The sequence below is a fragment of the Babylonia areolata genome, chromosome 2, assembly GCF_041734735.1.
Source record: "Babylonia areolata isolate BAREFJ2019XMU chromosome 2, ASM4173473v1, whole genome shotgun sequence".
Classification (NCBI taxonomy): Eukaryota; Metazoa; Mollusca; class Gastropoda; order Neogastropoda; family Buccinidae; genus Babylonia; species Babylonia areolata.
In genome coordinates this window covers 60,936,117-60,951,315 of record NC_134877.1, presented here as the reverse complement: position 1 = coordinate 60,951,315, position 15,199 = coordinate 60,936,117, and the positions used below count along the sequence as shown (strand labels likewise).

At 44.4% G+C, this 15,199-nt stretch overlaps 1 protein-coding gene across 1 annotated transcript in view; it reads left to right on the top strand.

The window, feature by feature from the left end:
• The window catches only part of LOC143275792 (D-3-phosphoglycerate dehydrogenase-like), a 23,238-nt gene extending 8,067 nt beyond the window's left edge, over positions 1-15,171 (top strand). Inside the window, exons 3-11 of the mRNA XM_076580073.1 lie at positions 2,248-2,313; positions 2,961-3,114; positions 3,700-3,832; positions 5,341-5,489; positions 7,516-7,668; positions 10,120-10,252; positions 11,040-11,176; positions 12,316-12,529; positions 13,823-15,171. Of these exons, the coding sequence (XP_076436188.1) occupies positions 2,248-2,313; positions 2,961-3,114; positions 3,700-3,832; positions 5,341-5,489; positions 7,516-7,668; positions 10,120-10,252; positions 11,040-11,176; positions 12,316-12,529; positions 13,823-13,980 (1,297 nt within the window). The 3' untranslated portion in view covers positions 13,981-15,171. The remainder of the gene's footprint in view (positions 1-2,247; positions 2,314-2,960; positions 3,115-3,699; positions 3,833-5,340; positions 5,490-7,515; positions 7,669-10,119; positions 10,253-11,039; positions 11,177-12,315; positions 12,530-13,822) is intronic.
• Positions 15,172-15,199: the final 28 nt, after the last annotated feature.

Below are 15,199 nucleotides of genomic sequence, written 5' to 3'. Positions count from 1 at the left end.
GTTGTCTGTCATCTCTCCACCCACTGTCCCCCATCTCTCTCCACCCATTGTCTGTCATCTCTCCACCCACTGTCCCCCATCTCTCTCCACCTGTTGTCTATTACCTCTCCACCCACTGTCCCCCATCTCTCTCCACCTGTTGTCTATTATCTCTCCACCCACTGTCCCCCATCTCTCTCCACCTGTTGTCTGTCATCTCTCCACCCACTGTCCCCCATCTCTCTCCACCCGTTGTCTGTCATCTCTCCACCCACTGTCCCCCATCTCTCTCCACCCGTTGTCTGTCATCTCTCCACCCACTGTCCCCCATCTCTCTCCACCCATTGTATCTCTCTCCACCCGTTGTCTGTCATCTCTCCACCCAGTGTCCCCCATCTCTCTCCACCTGTTGTCTGTCATCTCTCCACCCGCTGTCCCCCATCTCTCTCCACCCGTTGTCTGTCATCTCTCCACCCACTGTCCCCCATCTCTCTCCACCCATTGTATCTCTCTCCACCCGTTGTCTGTCATCTCTCCACCCGCTGTCCCCCATCTCTCTCCACCCATTGTCTGTCATCTCTCCACCCACTGTCTCTCATCTCTCTCCACCCGTTGTCTATTATCTCTCCACCCACTGTCCCCCATCTCTCTCCACCTGTTGTCCATTACCTCTCCACCCACTGTCCCCCATCTCTCTCCACCTGTTGTCTATTATCTCTCCACCCACTGTCCTGTTGTCTATTATCTCTCCACCCACTGTCCCCCATCTCTCTCCACCCGTTGTCTGTCATCTCTCCACCCACTGTCCCCCATCTCTCTCCACCTGTTGTCTATTATCTCTCCACCCACTGTCCCCCATCTCTCTCCACCCGTTGTCTGTCATCTCTCCACCAACTGTCCCCCATCCCTCTCCACCCACCGTCTCCCTCTCTATATCCATTTTTCTCCCATCTCTCACCACCCAATGTCTCATCATTTCTATCTTCCAGTTGTCCCAGTCTTTCCTCTCCCACTATCTCCCATCTCTCCACCCACTGTCCCCCATCTCTCCACCACTGTTCCCCATCTCTCCACCACTGTTCCCCATCTCTCTCCACCTGTTGTCTATTATCTCTCCACCCACTGTTCCCCATCTCTCCACCAACTGCCCCATCTCTCCACCCACTGTCCCCATCTCTCCACTCACTTTCCCCCATCTCTCCACCTGCTATTCCCCCATCTCTCCATCCGCTATCCCCCATCTCTCTCCACCGGCTGTTTCCCATCTCTTTCCACCCACTGCCCCCCATCTCTCCACCCACTCTCTCCCAGTTGCTCCACCCACTGCCCCCCATCTCTCCACCCACTCTCTCCCAGTTGCTCCACCCACTGCCCCCCATATCTCCACCAGCTATCCCCCCATCTCTTTCCACCCACTGCCTCTCCATCTCTCTCCACCCACTGCCTCTCCATCTCTCTCCACCCACTGCCTCTCCATCTCGCTCCACCCACTGCCTCTCCATCTCTCTCCACCCACTGCCTCTCCATCTCGCTCCACACACTTTCCACCATCTCCATCCACTGTCCCCCATCTCTCTCCACTCACTTTCCTCCCCAATCTCTCTCCACCCACTTTCCTCCCCAATCTCTCTCCACCCACTGTGCCCCCCATCTCTCCCCCCACCTCCCCCCATCTCCATCCACTGTCTCCAATTTCCACCCACTGGGCCCCTGTCTCTCCTTCCACTGTCCGACAATTAGCCTGATGTTGAAAATAAAATTGCCATTGGAATATTTTGCTTTCAAAATCTTGGTTGTTCCTACTTGGGTGACATTTAGTCTTGAGATGAGCAGTTTTTAAACTTTGCAGGCCTTGTGCATCCATGGTGGTGTGAGTTAGGTTTTTGTTGTGTGATAACTGCAATGATCATTCCTGTTGTTAGTTATTATTTGGAGCATGATTGATGGAAGTCACATGTTACAACACACATTTGTCTTTTAAGAGATGACGTTAACAGCGTTTCACCCCAATTACCACCATCAAAATATTGCAGGCGGAAGGCTCTTATACTGAAGAGGTGAATGTTGACAAAGAATACCACAATTCTGATGACAGAAGCTAAAGGTTGGGTCATTCAGACACCCACTGGACATCCGAGGGGTCTGTGTAGAGGAGAAGAGAGGGCTGGCCGTACTGAGTGAGTTAAGATGCAGTCATGATAAATCCAATGGCATATGAATTGCGTATATAATCTCAGTTGTTTTTTTTTGTGTGTATGTTTTTTTCAGCACACCAGGAGGAAACACACTCAGTGCTGCAGAACACACCTGTGCTTTAATAATCAGTCTAACGAGGTAAGCTGGTTTTTGGCTGTGGTTGTTGTGCAGAGATATTGATTTTTGACAGTTTTGTGTTAGGATTTCTTTGTTGTTCCTTCTTGAACATGATAACAAATCTTGGATCTAGAAATGCATCACCAACACTTTGTTTGGGGATGTAATATTTTGAGGCCATACTTTGGATGTTTCTTTTGGTGTAGAAAGTAGCAGTGAACAAGATGATTTTTCATGAAGTTGGCACAGCTTCGGCACTTACAGTGCGATATATAGATTGGGTTGTACACAATTTCATGGAAGGATCGTGATGACACTGGCATGTGTTGAATCCAGTTCTGGCTCTTTGCCCCAAACCTTGAATGGTAATGGTTTATTTTTATGTTAGACTGGAATAATTCAAAGTGTCTTATATGATTATGTTAGAATGATAGAACACAGTGACTTGTATGTCATGGTTTCTTCTTATTTTTATGGAAGAAATTATCAACGCATCCAAGCTCATTATACTCATAACATGAAAAGATGTTAGCGAATGATTATCATGTTTTCCTATATCCCATATGGACCCAGATCTTCCTTTCTTTAGTTAAACATCTTTTCACTATTTTAGTGAAATTTGGACCAGTTATCACTGAAGTGCACATTTGATTCATGCATTCCATCAGAGACCTAGCCAGAGCTGCACAGTCGATGAAAGAAGGGCGATGGGACAGAAAAGCATTCATGGGCATCGAGCTGAATGGCAAAACCCTGGCCATCATTGGCTTGGGCCGCATTGGACGGGAAGTGGCCCTCAGAATGCAGTCTTTTGGAATGACGGTAAGACTGCTTCTCGCAAGCTCATGTGTTCGCATGTGCTTACCCCACACACACACACACACACACACGCATGCTCACGGGTACAACTCAGTTAAGTGTCTGTTCACATGTATTTGATGCTCATATGTAATTCATCTGTTATTTTGTAGGTATGTGGTTTTTGTGTGTTTATGACATTATCTTGTGTCCAGAAAAGCCATGTTCTGTTTGTTTCTGATGCATCAGCTCGAAAAGTAAGTCAGAATGACCTAACAGTTAAAATCTGAATACATTTCAACTTGTCCAAGCCCAAAAATTTAACACATACTCAGACAAACATGCAAATGATATCATAGAACTTCAGATTTGAATAACATGCAGTTGGTTAGCTTGAGTCTTTGGGGCAGAAACTGAACATTACACGCAATGTAGAACTCATTTGTTCAAAGTCTGCATTCTGACACTTGTAGTAAACCATGTGCATGCATACACATACATACACATGTACATGTGCTCGCAAACACAGGAAATCTAAGTATTGTTCTGCCTACCGTCATTGATACAGTGGCTTTATCCAGTCAGTTGTCCTGTATTCTGTGTGTTCAGACCATCGGGTTTGACCCCATCATTGGGGCAGACGTAGCGGCTGAGTTCAACACAGAGTGGCTGCCCTTGGAGGAGATATGGCCCCGGGCAGACTTCATCACCGTGCATACGCCTCTCATTCCTGCCACCACCAGTGAGTGACACACACTGAACTACTGAATGAATCAAGGACATTCTGCCATTACAGAGGGTTTGCAGACCCACTTTCATCTGATTTTCGCAGAGGTTCCCCAGTTATTTTTTTAATTAATTTATTTTATTTTATTTTTTTGCTGCTCCATCATCTGCACCGTTTCAGTGGCATTACTCCCACGCCGCTCATTTAGATTCCCACATACACGGCAACACCTGGGTTCGTCCGTCGCAGTTCCAGCATTGGCAGTCCACAGGGAACCATCGATGTTAGGTCGCCAGGAGGCCACACACCAGAGGAGACCTTGCACTGCTGCTGAGTCACTTCGGTGGTGTTCAGTGGTGCCTGTTCTGTTTTAATGTACTTAGGACACCACCTACTAAGCCCCCTACTAACGACAATAATGGCTTAGTCGCGGAGCCAGACTGAGTGAGTGTCCCTCCCAGAGTGGAGACCGCCACCACGTCCCTCAAACAACAGCCCCCAATGAATCTGCTGACACTGACGACATTGACAGGACTCACCCCAAGCATGGAAGTGGATCCCCAGTTATTTTTAGTGAGAACCGTGTGCACATACACGTCACCATTTCCGGCTTTTTCCATGTCACTGAAAGGCTTAAATTTTGTTGTGGAAATCACTGTTCTGACGAAAGGATTTTGAAAATATTCAGTGACTATTATTGCAAGTTCACAAGATATATTTGGTTTTATGATTATACCTATTATTTGCTAGTCTTCTATGTTTACTTTGAATGTATTTCTTGTCACATTTCTGCCATGATGGATTCAAATTGCTCCATTTATAAACACTGCCGAAAAGTTGTCCAAACACAGGCAGTGCAAACTCAGAAAAGCTAGTTAAGGTGGTTGGCTGCCCATAATGTCATTCTTCTCGCTCTGCAAGCGACGAATGGTCCACATGAAAATGGGCCTGCAAACCATCCCTATCATTTATTTTATTGTATTGTACAGTATTACTCCTTGTCACAACAGGTTTCTCTGTGTGAAAGTCAGACTGCTATCCCCGAGGAATGTATCGCCACAATGCAGATCCACTTATATATGTTTGTGTTTTGTTTTTTGTTTTTTTGTTGTTGTTTTTTTTTCTTTTTGTTAGTTCTGTCTGCAAGTGTATTTGTTTTTCTATCAAAGTGGATTTTTTAAAACAGAATTTTGCCAAGGAAAACCCATTTGTTGCCGTGGGTTCTTCCATGTGCGCTAAGTGCATGCTGCCACGTCACTGTGTCATCACTGGGCAGGGCAGTCAAGGAGTTAATGTTGTGGTTGAGAAGCTTTGCAGTCTGCAGGACAGGAATCAGACTCCAGGAGTCAAGAGTCTACCATTGGGTCATGGTATGGTATGTGTAATTAAATGTTATTTTAGGAGGAACATTCCTTCAATGCCTTTTACTTGATACTGCGAAATCAGTGTATTCATTTTTATAGAAATTATTGTTTTCTTTTACATAATTTCGTCACGGATGATCTTCTGTTTTTGTGTTTCAGATCTGCTCAATGATGCTGTGTTTGCCAAGTGTAAGAAAGGAGTCCGGGTGGTGAACTGTGCCAGGGGAGGCATCATTGAAGAGGCGGCCCTTCTGCGAGCACTGGAGTCTGGACAGTGTGGTGGGGCTGGGCTGGATGTGTTTTGTGAGGTAACTAGATGTAACTGGGTAAAGTGGCTTTCATATTCAACAGATGACAGGCACAACGGCTGGGTGGTTAAAACACTGGATTTTCAGTCTCAGGGGTCCTAGGTTTGAATCCTGGTTGTGTATTTGTATTTGTATTTCTTTTTATCTCAACAGATTTCTCTGTGTGAAATTCGGGCTGCTCTCCACAGGGAGAGCGCATCGCTGCACGACAGCGCCACCCATTTTTTTGGATTTTTTCCTGCGTGCAGTTTTATTTGTTTTTCCTATCGAAGTGGATTTTTCTACAGAATTTTGCCAGGAACAACCCTTTTGTTGCCGTGGGTTCTTTTACATGCGCTAAGTGCATGCTGCACACAGGACCTCAGTTTATCGTCTCATCCGAATGACTAGCGTCCAGACCAGTGGCACCTGGTGGGTAAAGGTTGAAGATTTTTCTGATCTCCCAGGTCTCTGTTGATGTGTGGACCCGCTAGTACCTGAACCCCCTTTGTGTGTACACGCATGCAGAAGAACCGGTAATCCATGTCAGGCATTTGGTGGGTCATGGAAACAAGAGCATACCTGGCATACACACCCCTGAAAATGGATTGTGGCTGCCTTCAAGGTGGGGGTAAAAACGGTCACACACACGAATGCCCTCACAGTGTTAGGAGTTAGCGTGGGACTTGCAGACCATGAACAGAGAAGACGTTATACAGACCTTGTGGCCTATCAGTTCAGCTTCAGTCTGAAGGAGGCAGAACTACACCACATCTGCTTTGTTATTATTATTTTTTTTTTTAATGAAAAGAGGAAGAAAATCCCTGATATATACATCGTCCCAAAGTGCTATCAGACCATAACAAATTTTGCAGGATAAAAACGTACATTATGTAAAACATCAAAATAGAATGACATTAAATAAACCAAATAAATAAACCAAATAAATCAAAAAGAATTGTGGCCTATTTAATGATCTGCTTGATACACAAGTTCTGTCTTTACTGTGCCTGTTCCCCTTTGGTTGTCTCAGCTGATGTTAATGATTAAAGTAAAATATTTTTAAAAAAATCATGAGAATAATTCCTGTAAATTATTGAAAATTTATCATTGTTATGAATTGTTGAAATTTTGTTACAGGTTTTGATGAGATTCATATGGATGCATATATTTTTTCAGCATCGGAGGAATGAAGTAGCATAGTCCTTGGCGATGGTTCATATCCTTGCATTTTCTTCATGTACGTCATTTTCTTCATAATTGTGCGTCTTGCTTCAGTATTTTGATGCACCTGTTGACTGTGTGTTTGTCTAGTGTGTGCTTGCAGATGTTCGCCTGTTGTGTATACGTGTACAAGCTTGTCCCCATTTGTGCATTTTCATGTAGGTACTGCCAGGTGTAGGGCGTGCTGTGGCAGAATGGGTTTAACATTGGATTTCTGGTTGTGTGATCACCAGCGGTCGGGCTTTGTGAGGCTCCATGTTGTGTCCTTGAAAAAGGCACTTCACTCTGATTGTCCTCACTCCACCCAGGTGTCAATGGGTTTCTCAACTTTGGTTTGGTCATTTTGAAATGGCAGGAGGCTGACGGGCGCAGTTGCCGAAGAGGTTGAAGCGTTGGACTTTCAGTTTGAAGGTCCTGGGTTCGAATCTCGGTAACGGCGCCTAGTGGGTAAAGGATGGAGATTTTGTCCGATCTCCCAGGTCAACATATGTGCAAACCTGCTAGTTCCTGAACCCCCTTTGTGTGTATACAACCGGAGAAGATCAAATACACACATTAAAGATCACGTAATCAATGTCAGCGTTTAGTGGGTTATGGAAACAAGAACAAACCCAGCATGCACACCCCAGAAAATGGAGTATGGTTGTCCACCTGGTGCAGTAAAAACGTTCATACAATTAAAAGCCCTCTCATGTACATTTGAGTGCCAGAGCTGAGCCTTGGACACAGTGGATATAAACTGACTACACCCAAAGCTGTGAGAAGCTAAGGGACCCTTAACCTCTAAATTTTTAACTGATGGCTGTGTGTGTGTGTGAACCAGGAACCCCCCAAGGACCAGAGTCTGGTACAGCACCCCAAAGTGACGGCCACCCCTCACCTGGGCGCCAGCACCAAGGAGGCACAAAGTCGGGTGGCTGTGGAAATCGCTGAGCAGTTTGTCGACCTTGCGCAAGGGAAGAAGTTGTTTGGAGCGGTGAGTAGGTTTGGTGGCTTTTCTTTGCTCAGTCAGTGGATCTTAACTCACTCAGTAGGGCCAGTCCTCTCTTCTCCTCTACACAGACCCCTTGGATGTCCAGTGGGTGTCTGAATAACCCAACCTTTAGCTTCCATCGTCAGAATTGTGGTATTCTTTGTCAACATTCACCTCTTCAGTATAAGAGCCTTCCGCTTGCAATATTTTGATGATGGTAATTGGGGTGAAACGCTGCTAACGTCGTCTCTTTCGCCGTTCCTATGGAGAGAGTTAACCTTTTGACTCCTGCACCTTGGTGAAGTGAGGTCAGTGTGGCTAGAGTTTGAAGTGCAGTCACTGCTTTCTGTGTGCACTTTTCAATGCTGTCATCGATTTTTCTGAACAAAGAGTAATGCAATGCACCATGGGAAGATTTTGCTGAACAAAGAGTAATGCAATCCACCATGGGACGATTTTGCTGAACAAAGAGTAATGCAATGCACCATGGGAAGATTTTGCTGAACAAAGAGTAATGCAATCCACCTTGGGACGATTTTGCTGAACAAAGAGTAATGCAATGCACCATGGGAAGATTTTTCTGAACAAAGAGTAATGCAATCCACCATGGGAAGATTTTGCTGAACAAAGAGTAATGCAATCCACCTTGGGACGATTTTGCTGAACAAAGAGTAATGCAATGCACCATGGGAAGATTTTGCTGAACAAAGAGTAATGCAATGCACCATGGGAAGATTTTGCTGAACAAAGAGTAATGCAATCCACCATGGGAAGATTTTGCTGAACAAAGAATAATGCAATGCACCATGGGAAGATTTTTCTGAACAAAGAGTAATGCAATGCACCATGGGAAGATTTTGCTGAACAAAGAGTAATGCAATGCACCATGGGAAGATTTTGCTGAACAAAGAGTAATGCAATCCATACAGGAAGATTTTGCTGAACAAAAAATCCATACAGGAAGATTTAGCTGAACAAAGAGTAATGCAATCCACCATGGGAAGATTTTGCTGAACAAAGAGTAATGCAACCCATACAGGCAGATTTTTGCTGAACAAAAAGTAATGCAGCTCCCACAGGAAGAATTCCAAGCAAAGAGTAGTGACTGACATCCTGACCTGTAAGTTCTGTCTTCTCAGTGGGATGAGAGCCCTTCACTCACTCACAAGTATACTCATCAGCTGCAGTCAAAGGGCTGAAGAAGCTGTGACATTGTTACAGGTAGTTCAGCTGTAAACAGTCTGGGACATGGAAGGCAAAACATACAGAAACCGAAACAAAAATCATACATTATGATTTCTTATATGCTTAGATATTTACACTCTTAACTCGTTCGCCACCAAGTGTCAAAACAACACGGTGGACTTGTTCTCTTCAAAACTGGGTCACTGGTGGAAGGATAGTCAATTTCCTATTGCACAGGAAAGTTGGCCTGCAGCTGTCAGGCTTGTTACAGTGTGAAAAATAGTCTGTTTAACATGGCCCTTTGATGTTGACTAAGTCAACTTTGGCAGAGAACTGTCTAGTCACCTGTGTTGGTGAAAGAATTAGCACAAAAACACATTTTCTTATACACAGATCCATAGGCACATTTGTATTTGTATTTCTTTTTTTTATCACAACAGATTTCTCTGTGTGAAATTCGGGCTGCTGTCCTGAGGGAGAGTGCATCGCTATACTACAGTGCCACCCATTTTTTGGGGGGTATTTTTTCCTGCGTGCAGTTTTATTTGTTTTTCCTGTCGAAGTGGATTTTTCTACAGAATTTTGCCAGTAACAACCCATTTGGTGCCATGGGTTCTTTTACATGCGCTAAGTGCATGCTGCACACGGGACCTCGGTTTATCATCTCTTCCAAATGACTAGCGTCCAGACCACCACTCAAGGTCTAGTGGAGGGGGAGAAAATATCCGCGGCTGAGCCGTGATTCGAACCAGTGCACTGAGATTCTCTCGCTTCCTAGGCGGACGCGTTACCTCTAGGCCATCACTCCACATGGTTGACAAATGCAAATTAAGAATGGGCTTGCTGAAATGTTGTTTTAAAATGTAACTTTTTGGGAGAAATTTTGAATGTTAAAATGAGAACATGTTGAATGCTGTTCCCTTTTTAAGTGACGCTGGGTAAAAATGTTCACACAACCAAGACCCAATGCATTTCTGTTTTTGTGCCAAGTTTTTGTTGTTGAAATAATTCAGCAAACATGTAAGCTGTACTCCTTTGAATTGCAAACGCAAGTTCAACACTTACCCACTCAGTGGTGCGCCCTTGATTGGTGTGTGTGATGTACAACTCCAGAACTGAGGTGGTGTATGTGATGATGTCACAGATTTAGCCAGTGTCTGCATATACTCAGATTGTGTGTGCGTGTGTGTGCGTGTGTTTATGTGCATGTGTGTGTTTGCGTGTGCGTGTGTGTGTGTGTGTGCGTGTGCGTGTGTGTGTGTGTTGCAGATCAACGCCCCAGCCCTGAGCAATGCCCTCAGTCCGGCCACACAACCCTGGGTGAAGCTGGGCGAAAGTCTGGGGGTGTTGGCTGCTCTCCTCGCACCTGCCTCCCCCTCCTCCTTCCAGCTGCAAACCACTGGTCAGTGCACAGTGAAACACACACACACACACACACACACACACACACACATACACATGCACACACAAACACACATGCACACACACACATGCACACACAAACACACACACACACCCGCCTCTCCCTCCTCCTTCCAGCTGCAAACCACTGGTCAGTGCACAATGACACACACACATGCACACACACACACACACACATGCACACACAAACACACACACACACCCGCCTCTCCCTCCTCCTTCCAGCTGCAAACCACTGGTCAGTGCACAGTGAAACACACACACACACACACACACACACACACACTCTCTCTCTCTCTCATACACACTCAGACACACCACACACACACACAAACACACACAACACACACACACACACACAGAGATACACTTGTGCATCCCCCAAAATGAGCATGGTTGCCTTAACAGCATGGCAAAAAAACAATCAAACACATAAAATGAAAGTCGACTTGTAGACACAGATGAACATGGGAGGTGAAGTACACAAATGCAGAAGGTATGTGAAAAAGGAAATAGCAAGCAAAATAGAGTTTGTATAAAAGATGTAAAAGCATGTATCAAAGAAGACAATAAGTTGAAAATAAGTCAGAGGTTACAGAACCCTTGAAAAAGAGGAAATACACCATGAGAGGCTCCACCAAAAAAAAGACAACAACCACCAAAAAAAGAACAAAAAAAAACCCAGACAGGATCTGAATTATCAAGGAAGCATGATGGACACAACACTGCTCATAGGAATCAAAAGGACATTGATGGACTGGTCACAGGGTCAGATCTGAGCAAGGCGGGATCATACCTGAGTGCTGCACTGATGTCCGGTTACCTTCGGTCGACCAAGGCAGCAGCAGGGACATGTCTCAACCTGGTCAATGCCCCCGTGCTGGCAAAGGAGGCTGGCCTTCAGGTATGGGATAACCTTCACCAGCTTGTCCTCTCCATAGTTTATTATGTCTGCTCTTCTCCATGTTGTAGGAGAACTTGAGAATGTGAAGGTGAGGGATTAAATCCCATATTTGGCAAAGTTTCCTTCCTGGCCTCTGGACCTTGACTTGACGTCTTCACAATGACCAAAACTCTGTGAGAGATGTCAGTCGCATTGGTTTGGACCGGTCTGCTCGTGATTTCACACTACGACTAGTTTGACAGAACTGGATGAATGATACGTGAACAGAAATGATCTGTTTACCTGCAAAGTCTTGTCCCAGTATTTTTATTTGTTTTTCTTTTTTTGTTTTTTTGCCAGCTCTGGACCCTGTCTAGTTGTCTTTTCTGCCTTAGTGGTTTGATTTCTTCTTCTTCTTCTTCTGCGTTCACTCGTATGCACACGAGTGGGCTTTTACATGTATGACCGTTTTTACCCCACCATGTAGGCAGCCATACTCCGTTTTTGGGGGTGTGCATGCTGGGTATGTTCTTGTTTCCATAACCCACCGAACGCTGACATGGATTACAGGATCTTTAACGTGCGTATTTGATCTTCAGCTTGCATATACACACGAAGGGGGTTCAGGCACTAGCAGGTCTGCACATATGTTGACCTGGGAGATCGTAAACATCTCCACCCTTTACCCACCAGGCGCCGTCACCGTGATTCGAACCCGGGACCCTCAGATTGACAGTCCAACGCTTTAACCACTCGGCTATTGCGCCCGTCAGTGGTTTGATTTGAAAGGCAGTATAAGTGTAATATGGAATAAGGTGAAATTAAAAATAGTTTGAAGAATGCTCTTCTTGACTAGGATCTCCACAAGGGTGAAGAGAGTGGGGGCACAGCATTTGATTGCAGCCGAAGAAAGCGATGGGCATAGGTCTACTTTTCATAACAATGATTTATTTTGTGTGGGGTTTTTTTTTCTGTTCTTGTTTTGTTCTCTCACATGTCAACTGACTGCTCATGATTTTTTTAAGTTGAGATTTCTTTCATCCATGGGATGTTTTGTTAATTGGTGGTGTGGGTCTCGCATGCCAACTGACTGCTCATGCAGATTTTTTTAAGGTGAGATTTCTTGTATGCATGGGATGTGGTGTGGGTTGTGTGACCAGGTAACTACCAGCAGCGAGGCGGGAGCGGTGCCTGGTGTTGGGGTGCGTGTGAGCACATCTGGCGGTGACCTGCAGTTGGCAGGGTCCGTGGCTGCTGGGGTGCCAGTGCTGACAAGCGTTCAGGGCTGCGGCTTCTCTGTGCCGGCCAGTCTGCAGGGACCGGTGCTAGTCTTCAAGGCCAGTCCCTCCCCCGCTCTGCTGCCCTCCGTCATTGGTGAGTGCTTACAGGTCAGAGATTGACATATGCTTATGGTTGGGCCAGCAGCAAACTGAAAGATGTATGACCAATGGTTTCTCCACGGCAATAGGAATTTACTTTACAGCTTTGTCTTTTGTGGAGGACCATGTCTCTTAAACTAGGAGGCAAGATTGTACTAGCTCCTAGTGCTGCAGCCTCAGGGACTAGTCGGCCTTTGGGGACCATCCCAAGGCTGATCATCTTTGAGCCCTCTTGGCAGAGAAAGTAGGGATGTAATGTGGGCAAGACTCTCTCCACTATAATCAGAATGTAGCTCAGATAGTTTGGACAGCAGTTGCCTCCTCTGCTGTTCTGATGGTCATAGTTGGACACAACTATCATACATACATGTGGGAAAGGAAACACATACACAATCTTGCATGCATACTTGAAAACAAAAACATAGATGTATCATAGTCTAATAGTAGTTGTAAAAGGGCAGAGACAAAACAAGCCATGAAGATTTTTAACAGCCCCTCCTTTGTTTCATAAAAGTAGCTACAGATATTTTGGTCAAGGTTTCATGCCCAAATTGCCAAGTGTTTATTCATCAAAATATCTGGAAATGGTTAAGAATTTTTAGGAATTGTCCACTTGATTCTTGAATGTGTTGTCAGATGGAACTTATTTTAGCTGAGGTAAATCTGATACTTAAACAAAACATTTTTGTGTTAATATTTGAAGTGTAACTATATTATTATGTCCAAACTTCTTCACACATACTCTTATTAAATTTTAGATTTGCACATACACTTATCACATCTTTGATCTGTAAGTTTTACTCTGGACCTTTCCGTCATCTGGGGAAAGAAGACTGGGAAGGAGGGGCAGGGGCAGGAGGGAGAAGTGTCAGAGAGGACTTCTGTTGAACTGATGCCATAAAGTGTAAAGTTTATGTTGGTGTACATTTCAAATGTACAGCAGGCATTTCATTTCAAATCATCCTCTTGTTTCTTCACTATAAATTCACACTGAAAAAGTTCCTTTCCTTCATAGCAGTCTTGAATGTAAATGTACAGATTTGTGCGTGTGTGTGTGTGTGAGAGAGAGTGTGTGCGTGTGTGCGCATGACTGAAGCCTGACTGAATGACACAGGAAATAAATGATTGGTGCCAAAAGGTAGCTGTCAGTAGGCTCAGCTCAGGTAAGAAGCCTGTTGTGCAAATGACTGTGTTTGTAAAGCGCTTAGAGTTTGGCCTCTAGCCGATGACAGGTGGTACACAAATTTCCGTATCAGTCAGTCTTATCGAGGTGGTGTGGATGTTTCAGAGTCTGTTGGAAAGAGCGGAGGGACTGTGGTGGGACTGTCAGTGTCAGGCACGGCAAACTCCACCGTGTATGGGATTGTCAACCTGTCTGCCGCTCTAGGCAATGGCCTGGAGGCACTGAAAGCAGTGGTCACTACCGCTAGCCAGGCTAGCCTTTGAACTTGTTCTCCTTTTCTTTCTCCTGTTTCCTTTTTTTTGTTGAAGGGGTGCCGGGGGGGGCACCACCAGAATATAAAGCTGCCAAGAAAAACTTCGCACAGGACAATTCCTGAATTGGACATACTGCCAAGCCTTTTTTTAACACAAGAAAGGCTTTGTTTTTTTTCAGAAATGTGTGCATTTATGTTTGTTGTTCAAAGTAATTAGGTAAAATATTGTTTGCATTATGATCTGTTCTTGAAATAATCTTTTTTATGCATACAAATCCAAATGATCTGTTAACTTCCTGTAAGGGATAAGTGGATATGGACTATAACGGTGGGTGACTGAAAAAAAAAAAGGAAATGCATGCACCCACATTTGAGTGGATGCATCTTTGTCAAGGAAAAACAGGTGAAGATGACACTGGTTCTGTAATAGATTACTCACAAGATATTTTTAAGCTTTTTTTTGTCTCGGTGATCTTCATTTTATTTTGATGGATACATGGAGTAGGGTGATCTGTTTCACTGGGATCCTATACCCCCACCCCCTTTTTTAAAAACTATAGTTTTGAAAGTGCGGAAGTCTTCCATTGACTATACCTTAACATAACAGAAGATTTGCTGCATCTTTAGCACAAAAAAAAGCTGTCAGTTTCCTTCTGGACATACACACACGCACAAATCATATGTATGAACCATGAAGACATCCAGACTTAAATGGTGATATATGGTTTTGGTTGAGACATCCAGACTTAAATGGTGATATATGTTTTTGGTTGAACTTTTTTTTTTTTTCAAAAATTTTGTCATGGATATTGTTTAAGAAATGTTTGTACATAGATATCTTTGTTTTGGTATGGAGTTGGTGAAACAATTTTAAATATGTTTTGCAACAAAGACTTTCAGAAAAATTGAACCCAAATTCAGACTGCATGCATGGTGGAATCAGTAATGAGCTCGCCAAAGTGAGAGTACCCCAGGACACGGTTGACTAAGCAATCTCAATAGTACTAAGTTTGCACAGAGTTTGGAATTTTTCCAAAGTCAGTTTGGAAAATTCTTAACATAAAGCACAAACTTAGTGACGAAAAGACCTGGACCAGGTCTGTCGTGAAATTATATTTCTTCTTCTCTGTCAACCAAACACTGAATGGGTTTGTGTGCTAGTCTTTTGCAAGAGATACTAAACACCTTGCATCCACAAGTGAATTATTTCCCTGTTGATGTCTTTGTAT